This window comes from Heterocephalus glaber, unplaced genomic scaffold, assembly GCF_053883595.1.
Source record: "Heterocephalus glaber isolate CG9 unplaced genomic scaffold, H.glaber_assembly_v1.0 deba00001594, whole genome shotgun sequence".
NCBI lineage: Eukaryota > Metazoa > Chordata > Mammalia > Rodentia > Bathyergidae > Heterocephalus > Heterocephalus glaber.
In genome coordinates this window covers 20,598,385-20,616,358 of record NW_028258369.1, presented here as the reverse complement: position 1 = coordinate 20,616,358, position 17,974 = coordinate 20,598,385, and the positions used below count along the sequence as shown (strand labels likewise).

General features: G+C 44.7%; 1 protein-coding gene across 2 annotated transcripts in view; it reads left to right on the top strand.

Moving 5' to 3' along the window:
* The window catches only part of Wwc3 (WWC family member 3), a 109,673-nt gene that overhangs the window by 75,809 nt on the left and 15,890 nt on the right, over positions 1-17,974 (top strand). Inside the window, exons 9-15 of one of the 2 annotated variants that reach the window (XM_013067891.3) lie at positions 5,876-6,118; positions 7,980-8,069; positions 8,796-9,361; positions 14,286-14,403; positions 15,594-15,668; positions 16,413-16,499; positions 17,579-17,771. In XM_013067891.3, coding sequence (XP_012923345.2) covers positions 5,876-6,118; positions 7,980-8,069; positions 8,796-9,361; positions 14,286-14,403; positions 15,594-15,668; positions 16,413-16,499; positions 17,579-17,771 — 1,372 coding nt within the window. Of the gene's footprint in view, positions 1-5,875; positions 6,119-7,979; positions 8,070-8,795; positions 9,362-14,282; positions 14,404-15,593; positions 15,669-16,412; positions 16,500-17,578; positions 17,772-17,974 lie in introns of both variants that reach the window. The other variant, XM_004871034.4, reaches the window with a different exon arrangement.

The following is a 17,974-nucleotide window of genomic DNA, read 5'->3' as shown; positions in this document are numbered from 1 at the left end:
TCCTGCCTCTCATTTCTGAAATCATTCTGCTCTGCAAAGTTTAGCTTCCCTACTGTGTTAGTCAGGGTTCTCCAGAGAAGAAGAACCAGTGGAGGGGAGAGTTGATTACAGGAATTGGCTTATGTGATTTTGGAGGCTGAGAAGCCTTGCCATCTGCCACCTGCAAGCTGGAGACCCAGGAAAGCCAGTAATGTAATTCAGTCTGAGTCTGGGAGCAAGCGCCAGTGTCTGGAGGTGATGGTGGTAGTGATAGTGGTGGTATAAGTCCCAGAGTCCAAAGGCCCAAGGAGCAGGAGCTCAGATGTCTGAAGGCAGAAAAGTGATGTCTCAGGTCAACGAGAGAAAGCAGATTTTCCTCTTCCTCTTTTGTTCTAATTAGTGGATTAGATGACTCCCACCCACATCGGTGAGGCCTGTTCTTCTTTACTCAGTCTTCTGATTCAAGTGCTGGTTTCTTCCAGACTCACCCTCAGACACACCCACACATTGCCAATTATCTTTGCATTCCTTAATTCAGTCGAATTGACCCGTAAAATTAACCATCACATCTACCCCCTGCAGGACCGCCTGTATTTTGCCAGTTCTAAAAGATGGAGAAGTTTATGCCTTTATGCATTTTGCAGAAGTCTTTTCTTGGATATCTAGATTTAAAATTGTCTTTAAGTACAAAATGATCAAAAGGCAGAGTTCTAGACAATGTGGAGATTTCATATGTATTCAGATTGAGAGGAAATTTGTGGGATTTGAACTCATAATTCCAAATGGCAGAGTGATGTCTAGAGAATTCTCTGACCAAACTCTGCCTATCATGGTGGCCAGTTTTGTATTTTCTTTTTTTTTTTTTTTTTTTTGGTACCAGGGGTTGAGCTCGGGTCCTTGCGCTTGCGCAGCAGGCGGCGAAACCACTGAGCTAAATCCCCGGCCCTCGGTTTTATATTTTCAATTCTGGGTCATATGAAATGTACCAGAAGGAATGCTTCTGCCTTTCCCTTCAGGAACATCCCTTTGGATCATATGATAGAAATATTTTCATGTTAATGGTTTAAAAATTGTAGAATTTTTGAAAAGTGAAATTGGAAGAGCAAGTCTTCTTGAAGCAATCCTGATGACGCAGACAGCTCCTTATTTTTAACCTAAGAGCACTTGTTCCAGAACTGTTCACAAACTGTAGCTGTTTCCATGGAAATAACTCAGTCCAGATAGGAACAAAACACTCGGACAATCCAGTTTCTCTGTGTCTTAGTTTCCGTTGCCAGGGTTTGTCTTGCTGTTCATAGGTTGTCAGGAATCAGCGGCGTAATGATTGCAGTGATTGATCAGTCGCTTGATTTTTCTCTTCATTTCTCAAGTGATTTCATATTTCATTTTGAGGAGTGGGGTATAGCGAGGAGAACTAAAAGAAACACTGCTGGGGCTGGTTGCACATGCATTTCATCCCAGCACTCTGGGAGGCTGGGGCTGGAGAATCACAATTTTGAGCTCAACCTGGGTAATTTAGGGACTTGCAAGAAAGACCCTGTCTTAAAAAAATAAAAGGGGCTGGAGATACAGCTCAGTGCAAAGGCCCTGGATTCTATCTCCATTGCTAACCAAAAGGAACGAAGGAAGGAAGGAAGGACAAAAAGGAAGAAAAAGAATGTAAAAGAAGGGAAGGAAGGAAAGAAAAAGAAAATGAAAGAGAAAAGGTAAGGTTCTTTTACCTCAGCAGCCCCGTCTTCCCGATTGGGGGCAAGGTGAGGAAGCCTAAAGACACTGTGCTTTTCTTTAATGTTAGAAATAGATCTCTGAAGATCTGCACTTCCTAAGGGGAGTTGCTGTCAGAGCAGGGGAGCTGAGGGTACAGCTGGCTGTTGGTGTATTGGTGAGCCCTTCTCAGATGTTTTAGATTCAGACTTTTTGAATTTCCCACACGAAGAGTTAGTGGAGTAGACACTGGTTTATCAATGTTTAGTACTATATAGTCAACTTAGATCTCAGCTGAGATTGTATTTAACCTTTGGTTTCATCTAAGTAGATATTTACAGAAAAAACCTAAGAGAAAAGATAAAAAGTATCAAATCTGTAGCTGTAGATGAAATCTGAAGTTAAGAGGCTCTAAGTTGACACCACTACTTAGAATGTTCTGAGTCTCCATCATGACTTGTCACCACTGAATGGGACTGTGGGTTGCCTGGGGTTCTTTTTACTATTCCAGAAAGTAGAAGGATGCTAGGAACATCAGAAATCATATGGTAGGAAAAAAAAAAAGAAATCATATGGTAGAATACAGGTTTTTAGGTGCCAATTCAAATAATTGGGGATTGCTCTTGATGTGTCTCAAAACCTTTTAATATTAAAATTGCATTTTACCTAGAAAAATACAAGTCATTTAAGAGTTTCATGTGAACTGTGGGTGTCTTAGTAGTTCCTGCAGCATAAATGCAGATTTCCAATCATAGTTTAAGGTGTCGGAGTTGTAACAGAAAATGTGTTTGGCAGAAATCATAAAGGAAAACGATTCCTATCTTACTTATGTCTACATTAGACCTGTTCAGGGAATAAAATTTGGAAATCACATGATAAATATGATACTTGAATGCTTAATTGAGGATTTGCTTTCATTTCTTCACTATCAGAGCATGCAGATATATGTTTTAAAACTTTTAAAGGCATTTGTGAAAGAGTAGGTGAAGGCCATAAACTGTATTACCTATCAAAAACAAGAATCAACAAAGCAGGTAGTTGACTTGTAGAAAAAAAAGAAAAAAAAAAGACCTCACCAATTTTAAATGGTTCTCAGTTCCCTTTAAAAATCAAGTTGGAAAAGTTTTTTTCTCTGTAAACTTTAATCATGACCTTGCTTTGCTTCCATGTATTTAATTACACTGAAGTGATATTTCAAAGAAAAGCCTTTCAGTTTTTCCTTCAGTACTCAGACTTGAAGTGATGACCCTTGAAGGAATGGGGGTTCCACGCAGCACATCAGCCATTTGGCATGGGTATAGAAGAAGGTGTATTGAACCTCAGTGTATCTGTGTTTAACCTTCAGCAGGAAGTCTATTTCTTCAAGTAAGCCTTCCACAGTAAAGATACTCCCTGCAATGGCCCATGTCCAGGCCTGCAGCACAGTACGCAAGGCATACTGTTTTAAAGGCACAGCTGTTTTGTCTGTCCTGTGGGGAATGTACGAGCAATTGGTTGTTGAAGGAATCCTTCTAGTGCTTTTGACTTCCAGAGCAGACAGACAGATAGATGTGCTTTGTGCTTCTCTTGACCTGGCTAAAACAGGCCCCAGATATCCACACCCACAATATGGATACAAAGAAGGAAATAGAACTTTCCAATATATGCCAATATTCTTCTAGATTCATAGATATCTTGAAAATGAACCTGCAAACATCTGCACTGTTGTGACATTTTACTATAAAAAAGAGCGTTATTCTTAAGTACAGTAACGTTTGCCTAGTGTTCAACACAGCCCGAGCAACTTTTCCAGATGGGTTGCAAGAAATCAACTTCATCTGGATTTTCTTTCTGGTGGAGAAGTCATCCCTGCCCGTATGTCCTTGAATGTTCTTCCTGCAAGCTGTGAAAAGTTACAGCGCATGGTTTAAGTTTGGCTGCTGGACTGTTTCTTTATGCCTGCAGTGGGCAGGCCTTTTAAAGCTTGCCCTTTGCTTCTCCTCCCTCCTGTAATTCATTTTTACCCCTCATTCCTTTCTCTGATAATGCATATTGCTTGAGATTTTCCTGGAAAGGGTGTGATTATCTGGAGCTGGATCTTCTGCCACCCTCAGCAGTTTGAATCCTGGTAGACAACAGCCTGCCTAGAGCTAATAGGGGCAAATGGAATCTTGGTCTCCTCACATTTACACCTCAGCAAACTTGAAGTGGGGGTGGAGCTCAGGGGTAGAGCCCGTGTGAGGCCCTGGGTTTGATTCTGAGCACCACAACAAAACAGCAACAAAAAAACCTTAGAAAACTCAAAAGGAGTGCTTTTAAAACAGTATCTGTTTGTCTTATATGTATAAAATTAAATGTGGTTATCCTTAGTGGGGATCATGGGCTTTCCTATGGGTCAGATAAATTGAAGTAAAAAATACGGGGCTGCAGTGGATTTTCTTATTGTTTTTCTATATTTATTCTTTCCCTTCAACTTATCTTACTCTCCAGTAGAATGTTCCAGAAATTTCATTGGGTATAATGCCTGATTTGGCACTAACTTATTTATGAGTCTGCTTCCAGTGTATTTTCCTTGGGCTTCAGTTATATGACCACCGTAAACTTTAAGTACACTAATTAGACATAGGCAGACGCCTAGGCCCAGTTGGATTCCTAACCCTAGTCAGCAGCCTCTGTCATTAGTTTTTTCAGTGACATAGTTTGGCATCATTTTCCAACACATTTTCAGGAAATTAGTTTTAAGTTAAAAAAGAACTCGTCTAATAAAGCTACTGACACTCAACTAGTTTCTTTACCTTCTTGGAGGACTGGACTTGAGTAAAATACATGCACTTATGCAATATCTTGTGTACCCTTTTCTTTCCATGGCTGTGGGGTTTGGGTTAGTTTGCTACCTGGGGAAGGAGTCATGTCTGATCCTCCTGCCAGGCTGATGAGGCCCTGTGTTCATGTCTAGATTAGGTGGAGCCTGACTTGGCACAGAAGTAGGCAGCAGGTTTTGATGTGTGTGCCAACTCCAGCCAATTGGTGGTATCTATGTAGAGCTCTGTGCTGAGAAGGATTCTGAGGGCTGGACCCAGCAGGCGGGAAGGCAGACTCAGTTTGTTCCGCCCACCCTGGGCACAGGAGGGGGGTCGTCCAAGGAACACTCCTGCCCTATATCAGCCATTCCCATTTTAGTACGGATCTTTCCATCCATGCCTCATGCAAACCCTGTAAAAACTCCCAAGGCCATTTAGCAACCTCCAGACTGGGCAGGGCTGCAGAGGAGGCATCTTTGAGAGCAGTGGGTGTCAGATTGCGAGTCAGGAGCACCCTGAGGGCATGCCAGACCCCATCTTTAGCCTGTTTTATGGGGCTTAAGCAGAAGTACATACTCCTGTTTTAAAGGATGCTGTAAAAATACAAGTTATGTCGGTTTCACTTAATGTACATTTGACACCATTTCAGGACACAAAAAGGGATGGAGTCTGTTTGCCAGGCAAGCACTTAGGAAATCAGGGCCATCTTCTGTTGGTATTCCCTGAGGATTGTGCCAGCGTCTTTGGTGAGGTCAACTAGTTTACACCCAGCTCAGTTATCTCACACCAACACCCATGCTCACAAGGCCCCTCTCATGCTCGCATACGTTTCCCGCTGTGCTGCCCACTGCTTAAGGTGCTTGTTGAGTGTCAGCCCTCTGCAGGGCATTTTATATTCATACCCGGCTGAGGTCTCTGGTGCAGGAAAGAGCACCAGGCTTCATGGTTGTTCTCTAGAAGTTGGTGGATTTCTCTCTTGTTAGTTTCCCAAGGTGGCCTTTAGTGCTTAGGCACAGTCAAGGGAGCAAAAAGCCACAAGCATCTCTTGAATTTGCCTACAGATTGTGGTGGGGCAGGGACAAACAAGCAGCTTCCTCCCACTCTGGAGTGGCATCGCATAGGGAACCGGGAACCCGGAACAATTCAGAATATGGATGTGTTGAAGACTGCTGGTCTTTGTGTCAGTTTCTTTGAAATAAGCACAATGTAATTGTTGTCATCCTGAATCTAAGACTAGGACAGATTATACAAAGGAGTTTTGCAGTGCTTTTTGCGACCCATCATTTCCAAATCCTATTCAGGTTAGTGCATTATTTCACCGTTGCTGTAAGTTTACAGAATCAGTGACAGTGCAGAGACTGTATGAAGACTATTAAAATTTGCTGTTTTCCCGCCTACCCTCCATCTTGCAGAGTCTCGAATATTCAGCAGCAGCTGGCCCAGCTTGCTAACGAGTCCTGGCCTGGCATGGCCGAGGCCGACAGGGACCGGCTGCAGCTCATCAAAGAGAAAGAGGCCCTGCTTCAAGAGCTGCAGCTCATCATTCAGCAGCGGAGGTCAGCTGAAGATGTGTCCCGGCTGGAGGAAGAGAAGCGACGCTTGGAGGAAGAGATCCAGCGGGCGCGGGCCACATCGGCACAGGGTGCCACTGAAAGGTGAGCCCGTGTCCAGAGATTCAGGGGCAGGTGGGACACAGCTTCCAGCGAAGAACTAGCTGGAAAAGCTAGATTGGATGACTTATACATGGCTTGAGCATGTTCTTGGTTATTACAGGTTGACTATCCCTTATCCAAAATGCTTGGGCCCAGAAGTGTTTCCAATTGTGGAATTTTCTTACAGTTTGGAATATTTACAAAGAATGAAATCTGAACATCTGAAATCTGAAAGCACTTTAAAAGTTTGGGATTTTGAATCATTTCAGATTTTGGATTTTAAAATTAGTGATGCTCAACATATACTGAGAGCAGCTACTGCAATGTTTCCTTGCCAAGTAGAGGAGGAAGCATGTGCCTTCTATGCCACAAGAGGTGCCAGCTGCTCCTGGTGCCTGCTCAGAAGTGGGAGATGATCAAGAAGGGGGAAGGAGTGAGGGAAGGCAAGGTATGCACCACCTATATGTATCCTTCCTGGCACAGGTGCTTGGTGCTTTTGCCTGTATTTGTTTAGGCTTGGTGCCAGCAGGAAGATGGGGAGGCAGGTGATGGTCCAGCTTTGTTGCCTTGGTGAAGTGGTCCCCATAGTACTGTGGAAGTCCCCTATCTCCAACTTTGATCTCTAGCCAGAGAGGGCTGCTCTTTCTTTTGCAGTAGGAAGTTGGCAGCCTTTTATGGGTCTGTTTCTGAATGTGCCTCTCCTCTGTTGGTCTTGAGACTGTTTCAAGCATAGGACACGTGAAGTCAGTGTTTTCAGTATCGTTCAGTGTCAAGTTCAGCCTTTCATCTTGTGCCACGTCTCCTGGTTTCCATTTGCCGCCTGCAATTGTGGATGGTGTCAAAGGCTATGTCTGCTTTCCATATTTAACAGCTGTCAGCAGTTTATCTATGGAGCTTGACCGAGCTTTGGAGAACCTACACCCCATTTGTTAATATTCTGGCTCCCTAAAATTCAGTGCATTAACATGACCGTAAGTTGTACCACCATGAACATTCTTTATCTAGATTTTAAGTCACCTGGATTATTTGATGTGCACAGATGCACTTAGAACTAATATTTCATCACATTTTATGACTGCTCTTGGTATTTATTGGGCATACTTATGCTTGGCTGCCATGAACCTCAAGTACCATATTGCTGCTCTGTCCACCTATGTATCAAGCATTTATGATGCACCAGGCATTCCTCCAAGTGCCAGGGATGTATTTTTCAAACATGACAAAAACAGTCTTCATTGGCACTTTTGACCTTGTCTTAGTTACTTTTTCTCATTGCTAGGAGAAAATGCCCAACACTCAAAGTAGAAGGAGAAAAAGTTAGCTCACGGTTTGTAGAGGTTTCAGTACATAATCAGCTGACTCCAAGGCAGGGGGCAATGGCAGAGGGGCATCACAGAGGAGAAACAGTTCATGGTGGGCAGAAGGCAGCAAAGCAGTGAAGTAGCAAAGAAGCAGCAAGAAGCAACAGCAACAGGCCTCTTTCTGTCCCTTATAGTCTATCCAGGCTACAAACCCTTAGCGTGGGTAGTACTCACATGCAGGGTGGGCCTTCCCATTATCCAAACCTAGAACTACGCCAAGCCAATCAGTGGACGAATTTAGTAATCACACACCCTAGATCACACACTTAATTCCAGCATCAAACACCCTAGATCCAGTCAACTCCCCAACTCCTACCTATGAGTGCATGAGGCTTTGGGGGGACATCTAGACACAAGTCATAACAGACCTAGATGCTTTTAGAATTGGTAGTCATTCCAACCCAAATCATTTGCAGGGAATTTATAGTTGAATTTCTTTTTATGAAAATATATTCCCCATACTGTATTTCAAATCTACCAATTGATTTTTTTTTAACCTACAGGATTCTACTTCAGGAAAAAAGAAATTGTCTACTTATGCAGCTGGAAGAAGCCACTCGCTTAACTTCATATCTCCAGTCCCAGTTAAAAAGGTAGGTTACTGTAGAAGAGAAAACGATACTTAATTATCATGTTACAGTGACATGTGATGAATTTTAGCTTGGATTTTCTCCTACCGGAACTTGCAACCTGGAGTGAAGTTAAAACAAAGAATGGAAGAGTAGATACAATAGATTTGTAAGAAAACCTGCTAACATATGACTCAAGGAAAATGAGGGAAACCAAATTTGGCTTCAGAATAAATAAGTCTTAAATCAGGTTTGCAAAAGGATATGTAATCTAATTAACACCCTCAGAAGTGTTCATATATGCACACGCATTTTTTTATTTTGGAGGGTTTTGTAAAGGATCTGAATATTTTAAAGTGCAATTTGGAAGCTTACTAACAGCTCACCTTTTCAGGTACTTAACTGTATTGTGAAGCATAGTGTTGAGGGGCTTATACGAATTACTTTCTCTGTTGTTCCTCCTAAAAGAGTGCAGAGGTAGGATCTGTTATTATCCCACTCCCCAGAGAGTGAGTGCAAGCCTTGGAGATGATTCATTAATTTGACCAAGTATGCGCAGCCATTCTGCCTTTAAGCCAGGACTCCAACCCAGGCATGAGTCTGCTGTTGCTCTTTGCCTTCTAATATCATTGAGAAAAACACAGGAGATGCCAGTAAAGGTCTGCCCAAATGCACGCAGTGGTCATAGATATGCTGGGGTTTGCCGTTCCTACCACGTGTGTTTCTAACACCTGATCTCTCTTCTTTCAGTCTGTCTGCCAGTACCCTGACTGTGTCCTCTGGGAGCAGCCGCGGGTCCCTGGCCTCCAGCCGGGGCTCGCTGGCCTCGAGCCGAGGTTCCCTGAGCTCGGTCAGCTTCACCGACATCTATGGCCTCCCGCAGTACGAGAAGGCCGATGCTGAGTGCGGCCAGCTCCTGCGCTTTGATCTGGTTCCCTTCGACACCCTGGGACGCGATGTCCCCTTTGCAGACCCACCCAGCCACGCAGGCTTCCACAAGCAGAGGCGGTCCCTAGACACGCCCCAGTCCCTGGCATCGCTGTCTTCCCGGTCCTCCCTGTCTTCTCTGTCACCCCCCAGCTCGCCCTTGGACACGCCCTTCCTCCCAGCTTCGAGGGACTCACCTCTGACGCAGTTGGCAGATGGGTTTGAGGTGCCAGGCCTGGGTGCTCTAGACAGACTGCGGGCACAGGCCTCTGCATTGGGAGATGAAGATTTGCAGGGCCCGGCGCCACTTCAGCCACATGGATTCCCTGGGGACACAGAAGGCCCACGTGAGCGGGGACCCCCAGGGGCCGGAGCCCCTGCTACTGGAAGTAAGTGGTGATGAGACCCCTTTTGAAGCAAGGTCTGAAGTCCAGGAAACATATTATATGCAGTGGCAGTGGGGCTGGTGGCTCCTCACATTCCCAGTGAGCTGGAAGTTTAAGAACATGGACAGGGTTACCGGGGGACCACACCTGCTCTAGTCTTTCCTGTCTATGTCAAGGAAAGATATTCCCCATTGACAAAGTGGTCTTTCCCAGGTATTTGGCTTGTTCTAAGTGGGAACTTAACTGTTGAAAATGAGGGTGAGAGCCACAGTCCTCCACATTCAGGGCTTAATGAACTCTGTAGGCTGTGTGCCAAGGTGGCACATTCTGCGCGTGCCCACCCCAGAGAGCAAATGCCTCATGTCTGCTTGTAGCTCAGTGGGAATCGCTGCGTTGTCACTTTAACTTCATCTCTTTATCCTCTGTCCTTGTAGTTTTAAAGATGTAAGTCTATCAATTGTGGAAATGAAAATAGTTGCATAATTTCAAAAGACATACCAGTAAGTATCAGTCATGCGTACCAATCCTGTGTCTCTGGTGGTCTCCACATGGAGAGCCCCTGGCGGCATGAAGCCTCCTCTGACCAGTTGTTTGAGTTTAGCTCCTCCTAGGTGCCAGGGTACTGTTTGGGAGAAAAATGACCCCATAGGCTTTTTCAAGCCAACCCCAGCAACTTTAATTGCCTTAGTTTTTAAACAGAGTGAAGAACAATGTCTCCTATTCCTGAAATTCAGCCCATTTAATCAACTTTTATTTGCACAGCAAAAATATTTTAGACATTCAATTTAAGCAAATACAAGATAATTTGTATAGCATAGTGGCTATCCACCAGGGTTATTTTTGTTCCCTGCCTAGGGGACATTGGGTAATGTCTAAAGACATTTTAGGTTGTCACAACTGGAGGGGGGATACTACTGTCATCTGGTGGGGTAGGGAGAGGCCAGGGGTACTGCTAAACATAATCCAGTGCATAAAATATCCAGTCTAAAATACTAGTCGTGCAGAGACTGAGGAGCCCTAGAAGCCTACTGTGGAGTGTGTATGAACCAAAGGGTAGAAATAGGACTGGAATACAAAACCAGCATGGTGTAGAGGGAATAGCTTCAGGCTAGCAGTCTGGAGACCAGGATTCTGTTCCCTGTCCTTTTGACTGCTAGCCACGTAACCTTGAGCCATCTCACCTTCCTTGCCCTGGAAGGAGGCGATTTTTATGGTCTCTCCATTTGTAACCATTCTGTTACCTGTGATATAGATTGACTGATATAGGTGGAAAAGTTGATTGATCTTTAGATTGACCTATGTATAAAACAGTAATCTGGTAATATTTACATGTTTACCCAGAAGCCAGTGTGTTCTGGAGCTTTCCCAAGGCTTTTTGGCATCTCTGTTATTGTGATGTCTCTATGTTTACAAGCACACTTTCCTATCCCTAGATACGTGCTTCTGTAACTTCACATATACAGGTAGCTTTCATTCCCTTTGTTCTTTCTAATAACAGGTGCATTGTTCTATGTTTATTCCTTTTATTCAAAAATGAAAATGCACAATAAGGACTGAATTGGGCATCTGTCATTGCTTAAACTTGGAACTTTGCTCTTTAGTCTGTCTCCCTCTTCTCCTCCTCAGTAGTTTTTCTCTAAATGTTGAGATACAAGAATGTCAGTCTGGTTATGCAGAAAATCTACACAAGGCCCAAGGACCCCTTTGGGCCAGGAAAGACAAGGTGGGAGGGAGAAGAGTTGATTTAATTTCTGATCCTGGTTCCTCTGGTTTTCCTTCCCACTCTGTGGCAGACATTGTAATGGTTCCAGTTTCTTAGACTGAGAAGTATTTGCCTAGTCTGCGTTTAGGTACTGCCACCTGGTGGTGTATTCCTGCCTGATACTGTCAGTTGACCGAGTCACTTAATGGGTCCACTGTGTGCTCCCAGATAACTGGGTGGTATAACCAACTTCAGGCATGGACACAGGGAACTCTTCACCCCCTTGGGAACTCCTGAGCCCAGGGTGTTCATGGCTTCATAAAGGAGGAGCTTGCTGCTCATCCGATTACCTTCACCCCATAATATCCTTGACCAGTGGCATGCAGTTCCCGCCACCTTTTCAGCCTTGCTAGAAACAGCACTATGTTTGGCCCCGGGCAAGTTTTAGTAAGATCAGATTTTAGTATGATAAAAATCAAAATTGCCCAAGCCCACAAAGCAGTGATTTCTTCCACTGTGATTTAAATCAATCATAGGGAACAGAAGTCAGATTAGAGAAGTGGGGCAATAGGCTATAATCCTGAACATTTTTCACATTTTTACTAGGGTTGTCTTATCTGGATTTTGAAACTTAAATGTGTCATGGTTTTGAAATACTTTCCTGTTTTCATCTACCTATTATTACCTGCTAATCAGAGTCTATAAAAATCTTGACTTTGTTCATCTATTAATTGATTTTATTATAGTCATACTCTGTTTAAAATTGTTGACTTAAATCCTACAGTTTTTTCACTTTGTGCTTTTTTATCTCTTTTCTCATGCGGCTCTACAGAAACATTGACTGTAAGTGGCCTTGGAATCTTCCTCATTCCCTTTTGTGGCTCAGGCTGTGGGCGCATCTACGTGTGGTGAATCCATGATGAGGAAGGCTGGGGTGTACTTACCAATTGTCATTGTCATTATTATTTCAACAGTAGTAGTCACAATAGCTACTAACGTCATCTAAGAACTGTTTTAAAAGCTTTTACTATTTTTCCCCCACATGTATTTTTTTCCCCCGGAATTTAGTGGCATTCATTATTTTAATGTCAGCTGGAAGTTTTGCCCACAGTGTGGTTGTCATTGTATTTCCTTCCTTTTCATCAGGCAGTGTTCATGTCTTTGGGCTTTGCTGTCTGTCTGTCTGACTGGCTAGCTGTCTTGAAGGGTGAAAGAGTCAGAGATTTTTTAAATGAATGTGTAGAGGACATTTTATTCCTTGCTTCTTCAGCCTTGCTCCCTGTGGTTATATCATTGCCTGGAAGCTCAGTGGTGGATGTCCCAGCTGTTCTTTGCTGTGAGCTGTCCCTTGCCGTCTTCACACCCAGGGCAGTTGCTACTGCTAGTGTCCCAGCGACTCCTGCTTCCAGTTGCTGTCTGAGTTCAGTGACTTGGCCTGGGATCCATGAGGAGGAGTTCTTTGATTTCCCTCCTTTCTTCATGCATTCCCATTGTCATGAGGAGAGAGAAGTTTGTTCAGAGTTGTGCCATCAGATACAGTTACAAGGAGTGCTTAGGGTTGTTACCTAGGGCTGTGTCGTTAAAGGTACTTATTTTTATCTATCTACCTACCTATCTTTTCTTCAGTCTACTTGTGGAACTGGGGATTAAACTCAGGGCCTTCACACTGAGCTACACCCCCAGCCCTTTCTGTGTATTTTTTGAGACAGGGTCTTGCTAAGTCACTAAGTTGCCCAGGCTGGGATCAAACTTTGGGGTCAGCCTCCCAGAGTACTGGGATTATAAGTGTGTACCACCATACCCTGTTCTTAAAGAAGTTTAAGGCTAAGAACTCTTCCTGGTGTTAGGACTGAGAATGGAAACTGTAATTGGTTTCATTTGCTGGAGATTGATGCAACACACCAGAAGGTTCCATTTGTAGCTTAGGGCCATGAGTTTGAAGTCCTTCACACAGTAAGGATGAAGAAAAGAGATGGACTTAGTTATCCTGGCTTTTAGTCTGAGAGTTGTTACCTCCAGCCAACCCAGGATGGAGCTGGGCTCTGTCCCTGGTTGGCCAGGGCAGGAGCAGATACCCCCCCCACACACACCCAGGCTTGGCATTGCAGACCTTTGGAAGGCTAGCTTTTGTTTCCAGTTGACATAGAGAAATCAAAGACTACAGACAGCCTTGTGTGTATTTGTTTAGTGTGTTCTCTAATGTGTTTGGATTTAATTGGTGTGAATCATTGGTTGAAAACAGAGATGGATGGCTTTGGGCTCAGCATTTCCCTCAATTTAGGAATGTACAGATATCAAAATTTTCAATTGATAGAGCCTAGATGCCCAAAGAAAAGTATAGGGCCATAGATGAACCTGTATTATTAGCAAGAGGCCTTGTGATGTCAGAGCAATGTTTAGTTTGGGGCTTTATGTTTTGTTCTGTATTCTAACCAAGGATCCTCCTCTGTAAAACACTGAGTCTCCTGTGTACACAATCACATTTCACGTAGATTCTATGCATAGTTTATAGGTCTTGTTTAAAGGAACTTATTGCTGTGAGGAAAGGGACAGAAACAGTGAAATGTTGGAAGGCAAAATTTCAGTGATGGTCTTTGGCTCGTGATTAAAATAGGTAAGGAAACAAAAATAAACTGCCTGGGAATGGTACCCAGGAAAGCAGTTCTGGAAGGCAGCCTCACCCTAGGGCGGCTGGGGAAGATACTGCAGTTAGGGAGATGGGTGAGTGTGCGCCGCAGGGCTCCGAGGAGCTGATGCAAAGGATCAGTCTGTGTTTCACTGTGCTCTCCGATTTGGAAGTCATTACATTTTGTTAGGGTTTATTTGGATGATTGAGCTTTTTTCAATTATAAAAGCAATATGATATATGTTTATTGTATAAATATGGAAAATACCAAACAGCACAAAGAAGAGAACGAAAAATACTACCCCTCTGAGAGCACAGTGTTGTTCTTTTGGGTGTGAGAATCTGTATTAAAGTGCTGTATGCTCATTAAGGGGGTGCAAAGCAACTTGTGAGTCCAAGTGTCTTTCTAGACAGTTTAACAGCTTTCAGAGTAGCCAGCAGCCTATTTTTTCTGTTTTTCAGTATTAGAGCCAGTTGTGCATGGCGTCTTTATGTGCGTGTCTCTGGGACACTTAGTGACTTAGCAGGGCTCGGCTGGAGAGGTCCTGGCCTCCTGTGCCCTCGTGTGCTGACTCAGGTGTGGCCCTTCTTTGCAGCAGTGACTCTCCGAGAAGACAGTGCCAGGAGACTGGAGAGAAGAGCACGCCGTGTCTCTGCATGCCTTTCGGATTACTCACTAGCAAGTGACAGTGGAGTGTTTGAGCCTTTAACCAAAAGGTTAGGAGCTGATCCTTTGTTTACTATTTATTTCTATTTTTATCAGTACATGTTCATCGTGGGGCGTTGGTGCTACTGCACAAGACCTCTTCATTCTCTTCTCATCCCTTTCCCTTCCCTTTCCCCTCCCTCCATCTCTTCATCCCTTCCCTTTTGCAAAGGATCTATCTCATTGTTTCTTTATTACCTATTCTGGTTTTGCTCGTTATTTATACTTTGAGTTTCTCATATGAAAGAAAACATGTAATATTTAAGCTTGTGTGTCATATTGCACTTAACATTATGGTCTCAAGGTACATGCATTTTTCTCCAAATGACTCAGATTTATCCTTTTTCATGGCATCTCATTCCTTTCTCCCCAGGCTGACTTAACACAGCATTACTGTTATGCATGAAAAAGATCCATACAGAAGCTTTTATATATTGATGCTTTGTGGATCCAGGGGCATAAAGTAGTTTTCTAACTCGTTTCAGTTTGGAGAGGTTGAGGTTTAGAACCCTGCCAAGAGTACTCCTCTGGTTTCTGGGTGGCATCTGCAGGCTGGCTGTCATTCTGTTCTAGGGTGACTTTTTTTCTCCCTGGCCCTGGGTGTATTAAGGCTGAAGCCCAGTAGGGCTGAAAAAGGAGAATAGTGTATGTACAGTAGAGACTCTTGCTTTTCTACAAAGGTCGTTCCCTAGAAATGGATTTCCTGCCTCCCTTCTTTCCTGAGCTAGAGAAACAGCCTTGCAATTAAAGACAAAACAGAACAACAAAACTTTGGAATTCTGAGCTTGCTTGCTCGCTTGCTTGCTCGCTTGCTTGCTTGCCTGCTTGCTTGCTTTCTTTTTCCTGCAATACCTTTGAAGCCATTGTGTCTTTGAACATTTGTAAGGTTCAGGTATCCCTAAGACATTTCAGTTATTGCTAACTTTTTTGAAAGCTAACTTTTGAATGTTGCCCCGTATATCACATGGAGTTTATGAAAGGTATGCAGAGTTATTTCATAAATCAAAGCAAAACATAAACAACATAAAGAAGAAACAGTAGTTTATAGGCAGATACCATGGATCCTGGAGACCTTTTCTTGCAGCAGCTAAGTGGGCATTCTTGTTTAGTTCTCTTTGGGGTCGCTCTTCTCAGTAAGTGCACAAGCCTCAGTGACTGGTTCCCTCTGAAATGAACCGAGTACATTTCCTGTTGTGTTCAGGAATGAAGATGCTGAGGAGCCTTCTTGTGCAGACTCCTGCAGCAATGATGACCCTCAGATCCACGTGGGATTTCTGTGAGTACCGACCCCCTTCCCTGTTGCTCCTAAAGATGCCCTGGGGATGGGGCCACCTCCATGTACAGGCGAGGTGAGGGGGAGGGATCCTGTGACTAAGTTCTGCTCCTTCATCTTTGTCCAACTTCAGTGGGTCTTCAGTGAGGTGACAGAGGTGGCAGGAAGCAGTGATAGAAAAGTGGCTCTGTCACCTCATAGAGCTGGGGGTTGGGAGTCATAATGCAGTGAGTACTGAAAGCCCTGACCAAGTCCAGCTCTTGAGGACATTTTTTTTTTTTTTTTACCATTTCTGCCGGTGCTGATTGCATTGTTCACTGCAGGACAGACAATAGGGTTCTGTCATCCCCAGAATAAGTTATCTGGTTGTTTGGTCTCTAATTATAGTTGCAGTTCAGGCACTCGCCATACTGTTCACAGCAGCGGGGCAGGAGGTTCAGACCCTTGTGATTTTCTTTGACTTCCTCTGTTTATTCCAGTCCCTGGTTTTAGGGTTCACAGTGTTGGCCTTTGGAGCCAGATGGTTTTTTGCTCTGGGATCTGCCTTTTTCAGTAGCATCCCTGGTCTCCACCTGCGGATGCCAGGCACTCCCTTCCCCTCCAGTGTAACAATAAACAATGTCTCCAGACACTGAGATGTCCCCTGGGGGTAGGTTGGGGCAAAATCCCCCTCAGTTAATGGCCAGCAAGGGGACTTTTCCGTCTGTGGGGAATTTGCGGTCCATGATCTCCTGGTATATTTTCTAGGCACGACAGTGCCAGCGAATGTCTCCTTGTGCACGTGCTCCAACTGAGGAACTTTGCCGGGCTGGTGATGAGAGAAGACTGCAAAGTGTAAGCTCCTGGGCTGGGGGACAGCTAGTGGTCGCCTCCTTTCTGCCCCTCTTCCAGACAGTGTGGCACACCACCTCTCTGCCTGGCAGTTTGGGGAGGGAAGAACCCTTTGGGAACCAGACTTGACAGTAAAACAGGGAATGTCTATCTGAAGTATAAAGGATTCTTAAGTTTTAAAAAGAGCCTAGTTGATTATTTGAGGCAGATAAAGTTAACAGCACCTGGTGAGTTCTGTGCTGTGTTGATAGCAAAGAAGTGCCTGTCACTGGCAGTACTGGGGCTTAAATTGTCCACCCAGGTCCCAGGGATGGGCAGTGACAACATAGGCCCTCTTGGCTCTTTGAACCCAGGATGTGTGTTACAAGGCCCCTGGCTGGGATCAGGCAGGGAGTCCTTGGCCCAGGACAGAAGCAGGAAATGCGAGTTGGGACACTTGGGAGTCCCCTGGTGACCTTGGGCTCAGTAGAGTGATTGCTACTTCTCCCCACTCCATGGGCCCAGGTGGGTGCCTCATGGTGGGTCCCACTTACCCAGCTAGGTGACTGCCCAAGGGTATGACCTTGCGCCTGGCCCTGAATTCCATGACTTTTTTAAAGGCTTAGCCCTGTTGTAAGTAGCTTAGGATCCACCTTGGGGTTTGGCTCACCCTGATGATAACATTGCAATGGACACAAATGTTTGAGACTCCCTATATGGCAAGATCCAGGCTGGGGGCGGAAAGAGCAGCAAGCACAGCAACATCCTTGTGGGTGACAGGCCGACAGGCTGGCGGGAGGAGCTGGGAGGAGAGGGCCAAGGAGCTCTTGCCAAAATATGGTGACCAAGAAAGCACAGCGGCCCCTGGAGCCTTCAGACCTTGAAGTCTTCCTCTTGGGGACTGAACCCTCCTCCCTCCCCAGTATCTAGAGGGCAGGTCAGTTAGTTCTTTGGGCTTACTCCTAGTTGACAGAACTTTTCCTAGTGGAGTCTGAACTTGTCCCATGGACACACAAAGAGGGCACCACATGCGGGTGTGCATTGGTGACACGTTGGTGTCACAAGCGCAACCTACCAATGCTTTTCCTCCTCTCTGCCACCAGCCACATCCGCGTCTATCTGCCCCCGCTGGACTCTGGCACTCCCAACACCTACTGCTCCAAGACTCTGGAATTCCAAGCCCCACTGGTGTTTAATGAAGTGTTCAGAATCCCTGTGCATTTCAGCATGTTGGCAGTGAAGTCACTTCAGTTATATGTGTGTTCAGTGAATCCACAGATGCAGGAAGAATTGCTGGTATGGCCCCCTGGCTCGTACCCCGTCCCCCTCCCCCTTTGTTTTCTCTCCCTTTCCCTCCACTTCCCTCCCCTCCCTTTCCTTTTCTCTCTTTTCCTCTTCTTTTCTTCTCTCTTTTCATTCTTTCCCTTCCCTGTGTCTTTTCTTTCTCTGTCTTTTATTCCTACGTCATTTTTTTCTTAGTTTTTGCCTCTTTGTCTTAC